This window comes from Eucalyptus grandis, chromosome 5 (assembly GCF_016545825.1).
Source record: "Eucalyptus grandis isolate ANBG69807.140 chromosome 5, ASM1654582v1, whole genome shotgun sequence".
Lineage (NCBI taxonomy): Eukaryota > Viridiplantae > Streptophyta > Magnoliopsida > Myrtales > Myrtaceae > Eucalyptus > Eucalyptus grandis.
The window spans coordinates 19,104,059-19,121,987 of NC_052616.1; the positions used below are offsets into that span (position 1 = coordinate 19,104,059).

General features: G+C 38.9%; 2 protein-coding genes across 2 annotated transcripts; one reads left to right on the forward strand and one right to left on the reverse strand.

Moving 5' to 3' along the window:
* The first annotated feature begins 23 nt into the window (after nt 1–23).
* LOC104444446 (3-hydroxyisobutyryl-CoA hydrolase-like protein 1, mitochondrial) lies at nt 24–7,957 on the forward strand. Its single transcript, XM_010058115.3, has 14 exons — nt 24–78; nt 181–261; nt 370–438; nt 539–602; nt 1,402–1,481; nt 3,670–3,753; nt 5,602–5,686; nt 5,905–5,990; nt 6,083–6,204; nt 6,369–6,429; nt 6,786–6,884; nt 6,970–7,071; nt 7,149–7,191; nt 7,405–7,957. Exons 2-14 carry the CDS (start codon nt 259–261, stop codon nt 7,425–7,427), a joined length of 921 nt encoding a protein of 306 aa, XP_010056417.2. The 5' UTR covers nt 24–78; nt 181–258; the 3' UTR covers nt 7,428–7,957.
* A 75-nt stretch (nt 7,958–8,032) lies between these two features.
* LOC104444444 (carotenoid cleavage dioxygenase 7, chloroplastic) lies at nt 8,033–11,557 on the reverse strand. Its single transcript, XM_010058114.3, has 7 exons — nt 10,730–11,557; nt 10,517–10,645; nt 10,204–10,335; nt 9,544–9,822; nt 8,838–8,923; nt 8,367–8,681; nt 8,033–8,270 (listed from the first exon to the last, which is right to left on the reverse strand). Exons 1-7 carry the CDS (start codon nt 11,493–11,495, stop codon nt 8,124–8,126), a joined length of 1,854 nt encoding a protein of 617 aa, XP_010056416.2. The 5' UTR covers nt 11,496–11,557; the 3' UTR covers nt 8,033–8,123.
* Between the last annotated feature and the right edge of the window lie 6,372 nt (nt 11,558–17,929).

Below are 17,929 nucleotides of genomic sequence, written 5' to 3' on the forward strand. Positions count from 1 at the left end.
CGCTCTTCTTCCCTGCCGGACGCCGACGCCGCCGCCGCCGCCGCCGCCGCCGCGCCGGCCGACGGTCTCGAAAGCCAAGTCGGTATATCGATTATCGATTCTTGGGTTTTTCACTTTCCGTATGTTTCGATGGCGATTCTGCGAAGCGGGTGAAACGGGTTCCCTCTCCTTGGTGGGCAGGTGCTGGTCGAGGGAAGCGGCTCTTCGAGGACGGCGATTCTCAATCGGCCTTCGGTTCTCAACGCTTTCAGCACGGCAATGGTGCGTTCGTATGTTCAAAATCTCGTTTTTTGCGGTGTATATGCCGAGTCGCTTCGTTGACGATTTGTTTCGATGGATGTGGTGACGTGTGCTCTTCTGGGTTTTCAGGGTGCGAAGTTGCAGAAGCTGTACAAGAACTGGGAAGATGATCCGGACATTGGTTTCGTGATGATGAAGGTAGTGGGTCTCTTTTCACGCCCGACAGATTACGAACTCTCATTGATGCTGTGGTGTTCCTCAAAGGAAATGATATTGTTTGGATGTCGAACTTGTGAAGGGCAGTGGCAGGGCATTTTGCGCCGGGGGCGATATTGTTAGCCTCTACCACTTGATAAATAGAGGTAATGCCCGTTTTGATGTTTTACTACTATGCCCGCTTCGAGTTACGTCTGCTTCGAAGTTCTTTTTGTATGATCCTTTCTTCCTTAGAGAAAACAAACGAAATATGCTTACATTTGCCTAAAATGAAGCTGAGGGAAAGGTTAATATTGACATCAGTAATTGAGGGACTCTTGAGCAACGAGTGAATGCTTTACGAACTAAAATGTTGAATCTCGAACTATCCGAGCTGCATTGCACAACTATCTAAACAACAGAAGACTATTTAGGGTTTTCCCAAGAAAAGGCTAAACATTTTATTTAGGTACTCTATTCTATAGATGAGAAAGTGAAAGATTTGGGTGTCATCTGGATTATGTATCTGGAAAACTTAAAAATGGTGCCAACTTATTGCTTGGTTCTTAGCCAAAAACATGGGAGCTTAAAAAAAAATTGTCTTGCTGAGATTTCAGGGACAGTAGGTAGGTATGGCACTAATTAGCTCAAGTGTCATGTGCACCTGGCAATTGCCTTTGACAACATTGGCTGCAAGATTTGTGATTCACCCTTTGGCATATTTTAGAATCTCACTTGAGGGGGACAGTATATGTACAATGGGAAGTTTTTGTCATATCTACATTTTGCAGTTTATTCTCTTGTTATCTGCATATTTATGGTACTTTGAAGTGATTTCTTTAATGAATTTTCCTATTACATATGGTTTTTTTCTTGTTTATTTCTATAACCATTCTTTAAAAAAGTAGTCTTTCATGATGATGCTACTTCCTGGTAATTTCATCGACTACTTTTAACTTGATGCAGGAAAAATAGAGGACTGCAAGGACTTCTTTAGGACAATATATAGTTTTATATATTTTGTAGGTACATATTTGAAGCCACATGTAAGTACTGAACGTCTTTGAAGACTGTCATGATTATCATTATGATTTTGGGGTTGTGTCTTGATCTACTACTTATCCGCTGGTTGTTTATATGGATTTTCCATGTGAGATGCTTGAATACTGTTTCTTGCTCAGGTACTTCATAAACAAGGGTAAAATATGCTCACTGCAGGAACATGGATATGTCATTTTTTCAACTAACTACTGGCTCTTTAGATTTGGATTATAGGAAATTTTGATTCCTTGGGCTTGGACACTCGTCATATAGTGTAAAAAAGTTGCAGGTGTTACATGTTTAAGAGGCAGCAGTTTAATTTAATCATCCTTTCTTAGCTAATTTTTGTGCTTTAAGAAAGTGGCAACATTAGACACGAAATTCTAAGGATTACTGCCTGCTTGAGGGGTGTATTATCCAATTGAATAAGGAATAGAATCATAAAGCATAACATGTGTGATGCAAATTTAGCAAAAGAAGCAAGAGAAGTGAAGTAATAATTGGAAATCAAGAACTAAAAAGTTAAATACCTGTCTAAAAAGAATGAAGAATTTAGATGATTTTCACAATTGTGGTTGATGGAAGAAATGATGAAGTCTCTCATGGGGATATCAACTGGACAAATTTGATGAAGATTTTGCAAAGGAACTTTCTGTTGAACAGAGGAGGAGCCTGCTTATGTCGTGTAGGACAAAGCATTGGCCAGTAAGATACCAACATTTATATAAATATGACTGAACTTGATATAAGGATGCTTTATGAGAGTATTCAAGGGAAGATAACCTTAGCAGAATGCTTAAGGGGAAAATTAAGGATGAGATGATTTGGGTACTAAAAATTGGTGGGCTTATATGCAGAAGGGTGGGGAATAATTTGAAATAAGGTGATTGTGAATATGTGTTAAACTTTAAGTATACAATAGTGGAGGTCCTGCGCTAGTGTCCATAGAAGGAAAAAGCTAAAGTACTTTTGTTATACTGTAGGCATCATTTATTAAGCAAGGGAAGAAAGGTTTTCAGTGATGCAGTATTTAAAGTTATCAATCATGTGATGTGACTATGGTTTGGTTGGGTGCAAATATCTTTGCTAGCTCTTCTGTTTATCGTTCAACTCTTGTTCTCCCTTATACAATTGTTTCAAGTCTACTGCTTGACTGGTAACTATTGGGGAGACCTTTGAGAGAATGCATTCTGTATTAGGATTATCTGTTGAGCAACTTCCGCGAGCAGCACCAAGAGGATTACCCACCCATTAAATATAATAATTTGAAGTTGAGAAAGTTTTGTATCACTGAATGCCATTATGTCAGCATTCCATCATGTGATCATAGCTTATGAATCATACATAAGTCATCTTATGCGATTTTCCTAATCATATTGATGCTTCACGAATCTAAGATACGAAGGCCAAGATTGTATTAAGAACTACATTTATTAAAAAGAAAAAAAGATCATGTTGAGGGGTGCGCCAAGAGGTAACCAAACTGTATAGTTTATGGTGAAGTACAGGTCATGATTACACATGCATTATGTCAACGACCCTGTTAATTCTAGGGTTAACATATAATTTATTTTGTTTTCTCTTGTTAAAAATGTGCTTAAATATTGTATTATATTATTTGAAGCATTGCCTGTCCAAAAGAAGTTCTTTATGTTAATGGAAGACTAATTATTGACTTTCTTATTGAGGATTTCGTGATCTGTATCGGTTCCCCTGGATAGATATAGTTGAGAAGCTTCAGGCATACGTCATTGGTTCATGCATAGTTTCTTGTCATATCTGGCTTTTGCTATGCTCATAGTTTTGGTGATTATAATTGCACTAACAGACTGGAGGGGATTAATACATTAACTCATCTTGAAGTTGGAGCTACTCTTGTTTAAATTGTAAAAAAAATAGTAGTTGCATCGTGTGACTAATTCTTCCCCATGTAAAATGACCTTGTTGCATTCTATACATGAGTTTGATGATCTATTCAGTTAGTTGTTATTTTTGCACCATCTACTAGCTGCTCAATGAGTTCTTGGGTTTGTACTCCCTCTTTCTGTCGCTATTATTAATTTTAATTGCCTTTGATGTTCCAAAAGCAGGGTGGATATGATAGATCCAGAATTTGCTTGCACAGTTTAAGTTTAGTCTTAGTTCAATTGTGAGAAGTTTTTGTGCTCGAACTTATCCATCAATCCTATTTAGGTGGCTCTGCTAAATGGCATCACAATGGGAGGTGGTGCTGGAGTTTCAATTCCAGGGACATTTCGAGTTGCGACCGATAAAACCGTATATCTTTGGGAGCTCTTAGCTGTTTATTTCCACTTTATATTGTGTATTTTTAACATTATTCTGATTTATGCTTTTTTCCATCTTTTGAATATCACAGTTATGTTCACAATCTATGCTTGCTTTCTCTCTTGAATGTCCATGTCCTTGGAATTTTTTATTTGAATTTCTTTTTAAGTAATGGACATTCCAAATGTTATCCTGATGATTTGTATGGATGATTTACTTGTGAAAAAGATTTACTGGAGTTTTATGTCCTCCTTGCAATTCTTTTTCAAAATAAAATAAGTCAAGGAACTAGCTTTCTTGATACTTTGTGTCTGATTGAGCTGGAATATGTACATGAGCATGACCGTTTTAGGAAATCTTGATGCTTTGGTCACTTCATATTAATTTTCTTAACGTACCAGGAGAGGAATTTGCTTAGTGTAATGTTGGCAGGTTCACTTTTTTGTGTTGCTGACATTAGTGCTATAATTATTAAATACACTTTTTTTCACTTTCTGAAGCTGGCAGATGCACATAGCATCTGATTTTGCAATGATCACCAGGTTGACATGGCCTCTGCTACATGTATTAGCAAAAAGATGTTTGTGGTTTGTAGGCATAGTGTTTATCAATGTGTTAATGGAATTTTGAGGCTTGACACATGCATAAAGCTTCAAGTTGCACTTTTCAGAATTCAGATTGAGATGGTTTTGGCTGGTTTTACTGCATTGGCTTCAGTCAATGCCAAAGTATTACAGCCTTTAATCATCTGAAGAGGTCAACCTGGAGTATACTGGGAGCAAGTTTCATGTCTAAATGGTTGAACCAGCTTGCCTGGTTTGGTTATTAGAACATTGGTTGGAAGAAATTACTTGTAATATTCTTTAGGATGAATCCTTGCACAAGGATTGCAAAAATGGTTGATTTTGCATGGAATAGTATTCAGTGGGTGATCGGCATGGTATAATGGGAAATGGGTGCCATACTGCAAAGTAGTTGAAGTCTGGACGAGCTTCCATACCAGGATGTCCGTCTTTTGGATCTTCTGCACATTTATGACTTTTAGGGATCTGTTAGATCTATTTATATTCCGTACCCAACTTAATGACCCAATTTTTGTGTAGAAAGTATCATGTTATCTCACATGGTATTTGACTAAAGCTGTAGCCAGTGATGTTTGAGGAAGCTTTCTAAAGAGTTGGGTGGCGACAAACAAAGATAAACTGGAGGTCTACATTGTCCATGCAGTTAAAAAAAGTTGATCAGTTGCTCTTCTTGAGGATTGACATTTTTCTTGTCCATATTCAATGGCCAGGAAGATGATGTGCCATAATTCTTATCAGTGTTGGACTGAACTGAATAGATGCACTTTTGACCAAAATCTATTTTTTCCTCAATTCTAGGGGTGATTGTTTCCTGGTCCGGTCCAGTGCACTGGAACTGGTCGCTTTTTTTTCCCACTACTTGGAACTGGACCAAAATAGTATTTTAGTTCACATTTTACTATTTTTTTTGAAGAAATAATAAAATAAAAAGTATATTTAGTCGGTCCAGTCCGGTTCAGTCCGCTTCCTCTTTTGAATTGGAACCAGACTGCCTGGACACCGGTTCTACTTTTAGGAACCGGGAATCGGACGGACACTCCTGGGAACTGGATTAAATCGGCCAATTCGGTTTGGTCTGGGCAGCTCCCGGTTTGGGCAGTCTGTTTTGCACACCCCTACTTAATTCCTCTAATTCTTGCTGAGTAGAATGAATATTCTGTATCTAGCGTAGAAAAATGTCATGAGTGCTCTATCTACTTTTGTGGTATATTTGTGGTTCACGTGTTCCTGGATGTTGAATTATCTTATATTGCAGGTCTTTGCTACACCGGAGACTCTTATTGGGTTCCACCCTGATGCTGGAGCCTCCTTTTACCTCTCCCATTTACCTGGTCATTTAGGTATTTTGCAGTAGCTTCTATTCTTCTCGCAAATTCAACCCTTATGTGAAGACAATATTTGACATCGTGTAGCACTACCTCTATTCCCTTCAATGAAAGCCAGTGTTTTTATTTACTGTGTTTTGTGGAAGCATCTTTCCTGGTCAGTTGATAATTTGATAGGTGCCTACCACTGTTTACCTTCTATTCTTAAATGAAATACACTTGTTTTTTTGTAGGAGAATATTTGGGTCTAACGGGAGAGAAACTTACGGGTGCTGAAATGATTGCTTGCGGCCTTGCTACCCACTATACCCTTGATGCAGTTAATCACCTTTGCACTTCAGTACTTATTGGTGGCTCCTCACTTTAGGACCTATTGCAGAATTGAGTTTTGTTCTCCATGTCATGCTGCAGAAACTTCCCTTGATAGAAGAACAACTGGGGAAATTAGTTACAGATGATCCATCAGTGATCGAGAGTATGCTGGAAAAATATGGAGACCTTGTCTGTCCAGATAAGATGAGTGTAGTTCACAAGTTGGTGCTCTTTCTACCGAAGATAATATGATGTGTCTACTTAAAAGCACTTGGGACTTGTGTTATACTTCTGTTTTCTCATTCATTTATTAATCTTTTGATCCCGTGAATTTTACATACTGATTTCAATATTCTGCTTTTTCTTCTCCTGTTTAATGTTGAAGGATAGAGTTGGTTGATAAATGTTTTGGTCACGAGACGGTTGAAGAGATTATTGATGCCTTGGTAAGACTATGCCTGATGGACGATTTATGATTATGAGCTTACTACAGGATAGTTACCTGCATGCTGCATTAGCGTGATCCATATATGTTAACTTTGCCTTCACGTGCATAAGCAGTCCTGGGATTTTTTATGCATACTCTACTGAATGAGTGTTCTAATACGCTGGTCTAGTCCTTTTTCCTGGATAAGTGGGTTCTGACCAAATCTTTTACGTTACTCATTAAACCAGCTTTCAATTTAAAAAATAAATAAATAAATAAACTCCTTTTGCAAAGTAATTGTACAATTACTTTGCCTTTCTTAGTGTGCTTAATGTAAAAGACTCTAAATCGCTATGGTACCACATTGTCATTCAGGAAAGCCAAACAGCTGGACTGAAGGATTCATGGTGCAATTCCGCCCTTAGGAGACTTAAAGAAGCTTCTCCACTGAGCTTGAAGGTTTCTTTGAGATCTGTGAGTCCTCTTAAGCATCTTAGTTGTCTTTTTCCTGTTTGCAAGCATTTCTTCATTTGATCCCTAAAGTAGCCTTGTGCTTTAGGTACGAGAAGGGAGGTTCCAAACACTTGACCAGTGCCTGGCTCGTGAGTACCGCATGTCCCTACAAGGAATATCTAAGCAAATTTCTCATGACTTTTGTGAGGTGAGGTGAAGATTGTCTTTCTCTACATCTGAACACGTGATCTTTAAGGAATTACTTTCATGATGGTTTCCTTTCAGGGGGTTCGGGCACGAGTGGTGGACAAGGACTTAGCACCGAAAGGTACTCTTTTCCATCCTGCATTTTTAAATGTTTCACCTGTGGAGCTAAGTGGGTTGATTAGATTCCATTTAACTCAACAATTGAACATATTGATACTAGAACATGCATTTAACTTTGATGTCATCTGGTATTTGTGGGTTAAACATCAAAATCTATAATTTTTGGCCAAGTTATCTCATTAGGTGTAATTCCTTCTGGATTGTGAAATTGCAGTGGGATCCTCCGAGCTTGGATAAAGTTTCGGGAGACATGGTGGATCAATACTTTTCACCTCTCAGTGAACTTGAACCTGACCTAGACCTCCCAACAAAAGTGCGAGAAGCCTTCACCTGAATCTGATTACTTCCATCCTTTTCTATCTCCGATAAATTATATGTGTGAAGTGGCAAGAACTGGGATTCTAAACAAGACTACCCATGGTGGCGGCTGAAATTAGTCAGAAAACGTCATTCTCAATTGGAATATGAAGGCTTCACCAAATTGTTGAGGTCCATTTTTTGACTCAAGTTTTATATGGACAGAATCACCTACAGCGTTCGTGCTAGTTGGGGTTTTATCTAGTTTTGGCTTGTGTTATGAAAGTGTTATGTTTCTACTGATGGTCAAGTCATATTTAAACCATCTTTAGATCCATTTACGTGCGGTTGCTTGTTTTTTGTCTGGTGGTAGTGGCTGGCATTGACTAATGAAACTGCAGCATGACGGACTAGGACCGACGAGAGAAATTACCTTTTCCATTTTCGATTTTCCTGGTTAGGAACATCAATCTATGTTTCCATAACTAGCAATTTATACTAGTGGGGACAGTGGATACAGCATGGCAACAAACCAGCCCGAAGTCTAGAGCAGAAAGGGTAGCAAATGCATTCCCAAAACCAAGTATACGTTCATATCCAGTATTGATGAATATGGGATTACAATGTATGTACAGGTCAACTGTTGACGTCCCAGAAACCGTGAAATCCCAGAGGGAAGTTAAACTCTTTAGGCACTTCGAGTCGCGCTACCAGAGCGTCGGCTTCTCCGATCCTCTTCGGATTCAAAATGACTAGATAGCATCTCTGAATCGAGACTGCATACTGCAACACAGAAGCGGGACAGGTTACACGACTCTCGTTAGCAATAGCAACGATTGTAATGCACTAAATATGCCGTAGTCGTGTTAAGTCATATACCTCGACCACAAGAATGTACCCATCATCTTCTCCGGTTCCTTTGGGGATGAAAATCGGCTCGCCGATGAATCTGCGGTTCCCGGTCGACCATGTGCTGCTGGACCCATTGGACAAATCGAGCTTCACGACAGAGTCGAACGGGAAATGCGGCAGTGCAGGACGGGTACCGGAGGTTGTGCCGCCGTATATGTACTTGTTTTTCCTCCCTGAAAAATTCGGATTTATCACGGGGAAATCCGTAGGCCGCGTCCAGTTGTTGAGAGGCTCCACGGAGCACTTTCGGCAATCCCCTTCGGCGTCGATGTCGATGGACACCTGCGTTATACAAGCCCTGAAGTAGTGAGAGTACGTACAGAATCCCAAAATTCATCCTTTTTTCCTCTTTCAGGAAGATTGATACTACAACAAAGATGGCAACAGCAAGTACATGCAATGATGCAAGTATGTATATGTTGGGTAATAAGAGATCACCTGAACCAGATGAGGCAACAAGGCCTTCCCATCTTGTTTGACATTCATGATGGAAGGATCCAATTTGCCACTGTGCCAATTATATCCTGTCATGGCCAAAAATATAAATTGAATCCTGCCCAAATATACTAGGACAAAATTGAAACGTATACCTAGAACAAACTTAATGTTCAAGTCTAGCAAATGATATTTTTATCAACTAGGGATGACCTGTGAGTCTATGATCTTAATTCCAAAATATTAGAATTGAAAATCGAACAGATTGGTTCTGGAACCGTCAGTTTTTGAAACAACCGGTTTTGGCGATTCAACTATTGATGAGAGCAAACTTTTTAATTTTTTTTTTTTTTAAAGAGGCTTCAAAATTTGTTTTCGGGTACAACTAACAATTCTCCTTGAAATTGGGAACCCAACTAGTCCCGGCCCAATTCTAGGTTTGCGGGACCTAGAACCAAAACGGGTCTTGCTAGAAACCACCTTCAACAACCGGTCCGGTCCGGTTTTTCGGTTTAAACCGGATCCAGTGCTCACCCCTAAAATCAACCGATGATAAGGGGGAAGAAGGAGCAATTTTTGCACCCACTACCACATGATTATGCAAGAATTGAAATAAACATACTGACTAGGGTTCAGCTAGTTTAGTCCAAGCGATTGCACGAACACATATATATCATCACTCCTCGTTTAATTCATATCTATTACCCACCAAAGAGCTTGTGGAAATTGAACCATTCGTAGGAACAGACGCAGGCCTGCAAGCGTATCTTCCTCGTCCCTCCCTCCTCCTCGTCCACGGCCTCGAAGGCGTTGCCGAAATGCAGGAGCCAAAGCTGCGCAGGCACTTCAATGGCGGACCTCCAATCTCTTCCGTTCTGGCTCTCGTTCTGTGATCTCGGAAGAAGATAGATCGGGGACGTCGATTTGCTGGGGTCCACTGATAGTGCCGATATCATCGGTGATATTCCGCACACTGCACTTATCGACCCTGCACGAAATTCCAATTTAAAAAGAAAATAAAAAAAAGAAATTGTCATTTTGCCCAAAAATAACAAATTATCATCTTATGATCATCAATTCAATTTATGGTGGCCTTTTACAAAGCAGAAAAATGACTATTCCTCACGAAGTGACGAACCCACTTTTTCTTTTTGATGGAAATTGTAAAAACTTAATTGAGAGCATGACCAGCTATTTTAGATACTAAGCGTTGAAATATACAATAATACAAATAAGGAGTTCAAAATGATTTGAACTCAAGACTCTGCTCTGATGCAATATAAGATTTTTTACTCTACCATTTATTATTTTAAAAATGAAAATGATTAGATGAATGCATAATTCAATATTTAAATTCTTATAACATTACCTGGAACGTCAAGCTTGATGCGATTCCCAAATAATATGTAGTGAGTATCCGTGAAAGCCCAATCATGAATCATTAGATGATCAGGGATGTTGAATTCCTTTTTCTGTAGCAGCTTGAAATTCGAGTCGAATTCTACGGTAGCAAAAAAAAAGTACATGTCATCCATAGTGAAAAGGGTAATACTTTTGTCTAGCCTTCGGGTCAACGAAGATAATCCCATTTCACTTTATTTCTTTTCATAACATGGGATATTCAAAATATTTTACTCGACTAATGTTCGTGAATGGAAAATGAATCAAATGAAATTGATTACCATAAAAGGTGAAGTTACTACGGGGCAACAGCATGTCCTCTGCGTTGCACGACAAAGTGAGAAGCCTATCTTTCCTTGCGTCCACTTTGTAATGTGACAACATTCTCTTCGCCGGCATCTTGAATACTCCTGCATTTCAAAACTTACGTTTAAACATGAAAAGCAACTCACCTAGAGAAAGATAACATAGTCCACGAATATATTTTGACGTGCCATATAAGATGGGCTTCAAAAAGCTAGCGGCGACGTCCCACACATCGCCGACGCCGCCGTGCTCTGGCCCGCCATGACCGTCAATCATCTCGAGCTTCCCCACCGTGTTCAATGACCCGGGCTCGATCTCGTACGGGTCACCGCCCTCCCAGAGGCACAGCAGCTTCCCTCCCCACTTCACCACGCTGGTGTTGGCGACGTTCTTCATCACCTTGGTGTTGCCGACCTTCCTCCCGCCCTTGAGCACCGAGAAGGGGCCCCGGTGCGTGAACCGCCACGTGTCGCTCACCGGGTCGTGCTCCTCGACCTGGGCCTCCGTCTTCACGTACCGGGCCATGAACCCGACCTCCTTGCCCTTGGCCGGCCCGCCGAAGACGAAGCCCCTCAGGTAGCCATGCCCGTCGAGAGGGTGTACCGTGGACCCATGGTCGTCGGCGAAGAGCCCTGGGCCGACCAGGTAATACGTCCCCGAGGGGAAGTCGGGCGGCACCGCCCCATCCACAGCCCGGAGCACGACGAGATTGGCGGCCTCAGATCGCTGTGACACAAAGAGGAACTGGTAGTCCCAGAACGCGGCCACCCGATCTTCTTCCACCTCGACCACGGAGACACCCATGGAGCGACCCTCCAAGGTGGAGATCGAGATGGCTTGGGGGACATGGCTGGCAGCTGCAGCGAGGGCTCGGCCTGCCGGAATCCGGTCATGCCTTGGGGGTATAGGGAGTAATTTAGTTGGACTTATGTGGCATGTCGTATTGGCTTGCATACTGCTTTGCAAAGTAACAAGCTTTGGAACTAGCGCTTGCTTGGGGGATACAAAATTACAGACTATGGTGAGGAAGACAATGTGGAATCGATCGGGCTTATATACATATATATAACAATGAAGGGAAATGAATATTTGGCTTAGTGCTTGGGCTTGAAATTACGGATTCGCCATTGCATGTTCTTCTTTTTGTCTTTCTTTCATATATTTGGTGTGCATGGTGGGGTCGATGTTCAGACCAAAAAAAAAGGTGGGGTCGATGTATGCCGGAAACATATGGCACGTGAGGTAGGCACCTACACAAATTACTGCTTCCCCGTTAGTTAATTAGGCAATGGAGGAGATTGGTGGCAGACATGTTCACTTCACTTTCTCTAATCAAATATATTAATTCAACTATTTAGGTTATGAAGTTCTAGTGGCAAGGGATATTTCTTGTCGATCGTGTGGATTCAATTATTAAAAATTAAAAAGGAAATGGATCAATAGACTAAATGGCATTTGCCCATGAATATATATATGTATGTATTTATATTTATTTGAGTATCTAACTTAGGCACCGACGGATTAAATCGATTTCTATTTTGGTGTTTAGTGCTGATAAGCCCGTACTAATGATGCGGGCTCGCCCTATCGAATTCATGCTCAAAGCCTTAACTTGATTTGGCGTATCTAACCCAATTAGTTAGGTGTATTGTTTAAGCTGGACGCGGGTGGTGGGGGTTCCCTTCAACTACCGGAAAGTCTTAATCTAGTCCGACGTGTGAAATTTGTTAAGAACACTACCGGTCGCAACGGCTGACTATTTGATAAGACGTCGGACGCTTTATTTCATATGATATGATAGCACCCGAATAATTTTTAATTTCATCTGGTGCTGTAAGGGAAAAAATTATGGAGAACCACCTATAAGAATAATGGGTTAAAATTGAGGAGGAGCACTAATTAGACAATGATGATTACGATGATGAGTTTGATGCCTAGGGGGGGTTGTTGGGATGATGCTGCCGGAGTAATGACAAGAGATATATAAGGGGGAAGTCAAAAGAATTATTCCTTGGCCGTCTAATGCGGAATCTCATGACTTCATTCTCCAACTTCGATTTTCAAAATGATGTTCTAATTGGCCACTTGTGTATGTCTTTGTGTACAGGGAATAAACAAGAGGAAGTGTACCATTTCCCAAAGTCACTTGAGGCTTTTGTCTCATCTTTGTCCAACCAAATGTCCCCAACCAGGACTTCATGATTAGATGGCTTGGATCTAGATTCTCCTTATTCCTCATTTTTCCCCTTTTATCGTACCGATGAATATTTCGAAATACTCATTACCCGTACTAAATGGATAGCAAATTTCATTTTAAAGGTATCGAGCGCATCTAAGAGAAGGATAATCGGATCTCTTGAAGATTTCTAATTTCATTCCCTCATTGACAAAGATTTCTGGGATGGGGGCAAATACCTTGGGCGTTCTTGTCGACTCCTAGCATATTCTTCTCTTACCACTTCTCTTTTAGAACAGCATCTTGTTTTGAGCTTGAAGATTGTTAAAAGAAAGTTTTTGGGTATCCATACCTCGCACCAAATCCGCCCCTCACCGGAAGGACATCTCCGCCTATGTCGGGATAGTCGAAGGTCATGCAGCTGTGGCGGGCTGAAAACTTTCCTGGCCAAGGACAATTTCATGTAATGCTTAATGAGTCGAAACGCAAAGCCAACCTTCCCTCAATTGATTGTCCCCAAGAATTGATTATCAAGTCACTCGAACAAGACTAGGTCAGTCAGTCAAACATGTGGATTTAAATTGAAAATTGTCCGATCCAAATTGACTTTTTTTTTTTTTTATGCAATACAATTTTAGTAATTCATACCCGACCCAACTTGGGCTCTAAATTTTCTCCTTAAATTGTTACCTCTAAAGAATGGGTGACTTAATGGATTGGTTCTCTGAGTAGGCGAGGGAGTTTGGGTCGGATTGTGGGCTAGGAATTTGCGTGGCACACGAGCAACGTGGAGAGGCGGGTGAGTGCCACACGAGCAGACAGAATACATAATTGGATGGGCTCAGTGTTCAGTTTTGGACAAGAGTACCAAATTTTTAGGCATTTATATTAAAAATCTTCCTCAATATTCAAATTTGCAAAAATTGTCCTAAAACCAACCTAATTTAAATTCTTTCACATAAAAAGCGTGTGTTTTTTTGGCTATCACTAAACAATTAGAGGAGCAAAAAGAAGAATTATCGGTACAAAAATTTAGATTGATTGGAGCAAAAGCTTTTTTTCTCTTAATGTTTTCTAGCATGAAAAAAAAAACATAAAAAATAAAAATAAATTCACACCTATCCACAGCCACAATCTCCCAAATTTTCAATGGGCCACAATCAAACTCTAAAGCCCAAAAAATTCACACCTATTCACACCTTCTTCTTCTTCTTCTTCTGACACGCACACACTATAGCTTCGGCTTCGAGACAAACTTCGTCGTTGACAGTGTTTTCTTTTGTGACTTCACTTGACCTTTGGAACAACTATTAGATCCACCTGCGCTTTGTCTACGTCCTGATCGGAAAGACCCGTGTTTTAAGTTTAATAAAGAAATAGGGTTTGATGTTTAGATGTCATGACTTAATCCATCAGTGTCTCGAATGGGGCATGCCGCAAGAGCGTAGGTAAGTGGTAAGCTTAGGAGGCGTGCCTAAAGGGCAGCGACAGCAGTGCAGTTCCAAGTGTCATTGCTAGATTGAGATCTGAGGGGTGGCAGTCGGAGGAAGATAGTAGTGGTAGTCGGGCAACTATATGCACGAGGGTACATTAGTAATCTGGGAATTGGCAACATTGACAAAAAGGAGAAGAAAATGGGTATGAATAAACATTTTTAGGTGTAGTTATACTAAAGTAAGTAAGTAGTCGGCATCAAACTTCGTCATCGACAGACGCACACACTGTAGCTTCGGCTTCAACTAATTGATGATCAATTAGTTTTTCACTAGATTGGGGGTGCACAACTAATTGATGATCAATTAGTTTTTCACTAGATTTTGTAATCATTACCCTATTACATGATGTCGTATCCACATGTATAAATAACGTAAGAATGCGTGTTGTGTAATATTTCATTTTAATTGGTTTGTTGAGTTTGGTCCTCCAACTCTCATTGTTCTGGTAAAAACATGTCACTCTTGTTTATTGACCTAGGAATGATAGTATTGGCTCTAGTAATATCGGTTTGGACTAAAAGGTTTCTCCTTTTGAAATATGTTTGAAAGCATTAATCCCAAAACATGAAATCATAGCTGTCTATTGAATGAGTATATTATTTGGGTTGAACATCAACACAGAGAGAGAGAGAGATTATGGAGGAATGCTTAGGGCTAACTTCTATATATGGAAATCATTACTCTTATTTCATTGAAAATTAAAACGTAACATACTAATTTAGGATTTACTTCAAATAAAAAATCACTTGCTCTCGATTTTTCTTTCTCATTTTTACTCTCTAATTTGTTGTGTTTATGTGTTTAATCCTAATAATTAAAGCAAAAATTGCGTCCATATGCATAATTAAAGTAAATGTACATTTTATGTACGGTGTGCTACTCTCGTGCTGATTTTTTGACTTTCCGAATCGGGGCAAGAGCCTGTGAAAGGTCAACTATTTGTTCGCAAGTGGGAGTGGAAGAGGCAAAGAAGCAAATAATGCCACGTGATGGTGGGGTTTCGGACTTCAGCAGGTCCTTAAACTGCTCATGTTATCGGAGTCAACTCCAATAGTAAAATGGGATAATGATAACCGCGGAGGTCCGGACCACCCTTAATTCGGGTCTCCCGACCTTGACTCTCATGAAGCCCTTCTCATAGCATATTAGGCTAGGTTCAGGAAAATGATAGGCAGCTGGTCCAGTCCGGTCCAAAAAAGTTGATAATAGAAAATGTTGGGTCTGAAAAGTTAATAACTGAAATAATTCTTTGTCCAGAAGTCGACGAGGATGGGAAAGAATTATATGTATGGATGGCATGGTCGATGTGGTGCAATGACGTGACCACTATTTAGTATGCTGTTATGCATTTCAATCAATTTTATCCTTTGATCTTATAGCTTTCCATTTTTTGTTAGTGTCCTCGTCGACGTGTCATTGTCATGGCTTGCACGCAAAATACCTTTTGATACGTGTGGGGGTGATGAAAGTCATTTAGTTTCTTGAGAATGAGGAGTTAATGGAAAATCATTCACAGTAAAAGAATCAAGAAAAAAAAGGAATTTTTTTTTTTTGGAAAATAATTTCTCATAAATCATTTTCCGTTAACATAAAAATTTTCCCAAAACAAACACATCTTAATATAAGCCTTAACAAAGAAGGAAAAGGAAGACCGATCAAAATTGGCAAAAAAAAAGGGAAAAGTACCAAAAAAATCATAAACTTATTTAGTTTTAAGCCTTTTAATTGTATTAATTTAGTTTTAAACATTTTTTACATTTTACCAATTGAGTCCATTTAGCCAATTTTGATTGGAAATCACTAACATGGACATTGTCCATCCTATGTAGCATGGCCAACGTGAAGTGGATTTTTTTTAAGAATATTTGAATTAGATGCCAAATTCAAGAGTTTGCTTTATGATAATTATAGCCTCTAAAAAAATATGAATTAAATTCCTTGGCGAGTCATGCAAACTAAGCAGCCACTGAAGAGGAAAAGCCTAAAACCCTATGAGTTGGATTTCTAATGTTCACACTTTGCATTTTGTGCGGTATTATTGAATTTTTGCATATTTTTATCGGGTTAAACAATGATATTATTGAGAAAAAAAGAGAGCATTTTATCTAACAGGGGAATATAAACATTTTAGGTATCTTTTCTTATATTATGGTAGGAGAATTTGGAATTATCCAATAAATGCTTGAATTATCCAATTGCATACCGTGAGTGCTTATTGTCTTACCTAGTAAAGCAAGCGTGCATTTCAATTGAGACCCGTGAAATAAATGTAACAAAAAAAAAATCCAATAATTATACAGTAGCTGAATGTGAATATTAGCAAGTTAATTAATAGGAAAATGCTTAGCTAACTACACCGTTACTCTTCAGCGACCCATGATTTCCCAAGGAAATCGGATGAGTTTTGTGGCCGTTTTCCTTGGGAAATGAAAATCCCACTCGTTGGAAATTGAATCCCATAAATACAAAATTTTGCCAAAAATAAGTTTGAAGGGAAAAAAAAACCTAGAATTATTATTGACTAAAATTCAAATTATCACTAATATCAGATGATAGTTGTTTTAATTCTTCTATTGCATTTTAAGGTGATTTATCTTTTATTTTTTTTACACCAATCTTCAATCACATTTTAAAGAATCATACTTTCATTACTATTTTTCCTTTTATACGAGTTTAAAAATTCAAGCTAGTAATCCTTTGGTTTTCACTACATTGAACTATTTTTACAACAAACCTAATTTTAATAGAACTTATTAAACATAAAAATTATTGAAAAACAGTCACAAAACCAAGTTTATACAAACAATTTTGGTTAATTCAGGTCACCTGCAAGAACTACGATTTTTTCAATTGCAAGTATTGAAGGCTATTTTCTTTTATTAAGTTTTCTAATTATCTATGTCAATCATATCGCAAATATGTGGTCGTAAATTAGTTTTAGACATGCGACCGGAGTATGATTTATTTTTACTTTTAGGGCTGTCAAATAAATTTTGGATTATATGACAAGAGTGACTTGGTTCGATCATGTGCAGGATAGTGTTCTTTGTTTGATGCAAACTTGTGTCGTAGACAAAAAAATTCATATAATTGCAAAAGATTTAGGAACTAAAATATCAATTTTCAAATGCCTCAAATTTTTTACAAAATTAAGCAAAATTTAATATGAAGTAACTGTGGATGTAATTTTCTTCATATTGAAATAACTCCATAATTTTCTTAAGTTCACTGGTAAAGAGTCCTTAGTCTAAATATGTTATTTGTAGTTTATATGAAACTAGCAAAAAAATGTTTGCAATTGAAAGTTAGTATATGATAAAAAGCTAATTACAATATTAATTATTGCCGGTTGCCCATCATTTGGAAAAGAATGTTGGTGGCCCGAAATGCACCGTTATCTTAGCATGGCCCTAATTACTATTCATTCAATTTCGAATCTTACATTTACTCTAACTCAAAAAAAAAAAAAATCATAATCTAAACATCTATATAAACCTGCTTCAAAGGGACACTTGACACATATCTCCCACGGTTACCTCTAATGATCAAGCCCAAGTTTCCTCTCTATAATCCTAAAAAACTCTAAACACAATCATACCTCAAACAATCAAGCTGTCATACTTGGAAATGGAGAAGGATCAAGCCAAGCCTAGTGCATCGGTCATTTTATTGGTGATTGCATCTAGTAGGTATCTTTCGTCTCTCATTTATTATAA

What these genes read in the sequence shown, in the direction of transcription:
- LOC104444446 (XM_010058115.3), top strand. An exon ending in CCCACTATACCCTTGATGCA is followed by an intron (nt 5,991 to 6,082) that starts GTTAATCACCTT and finishes GTCATGCTGCAG; the next exon opens with AAACTTCCCTTGATAGAAGA. An exon ending in TGAAGGTTTCTTTGAGATCT is followed by an intron (nt 6,885 to 6,969) that starts GTGAGTCCTCTT and finishes CTTGTGCTTTAG; the next exon opens with GTACGAGAAGGGAGGTTCCA.
- LOC104444444 (XM_010058114.3), bottom strand. Translation starts at nt 11,495, where the DNA reads ATGCAAGCCAATACGACATGCCACATAAGTCCAACTAAATTACTCCCT. An exon ending in TGTTGCCTCATCTGGTTCAG is followed by an intron (nt 8,682 to 8,837) that starts GTGATCTCTTAT and finishes TGTATAACGCAG; the next exon opens with GTGTCCATCGACATCGACGC. An exon ending in GGTACATTCTTGTGGTCGAG is followed by an intron (nt 8,271 to 8,366) that starts GTATATGACTTA and finishes TCTGTGTTGCAG; the next exon opens with TATGCAGTCTCGATTCAGAG.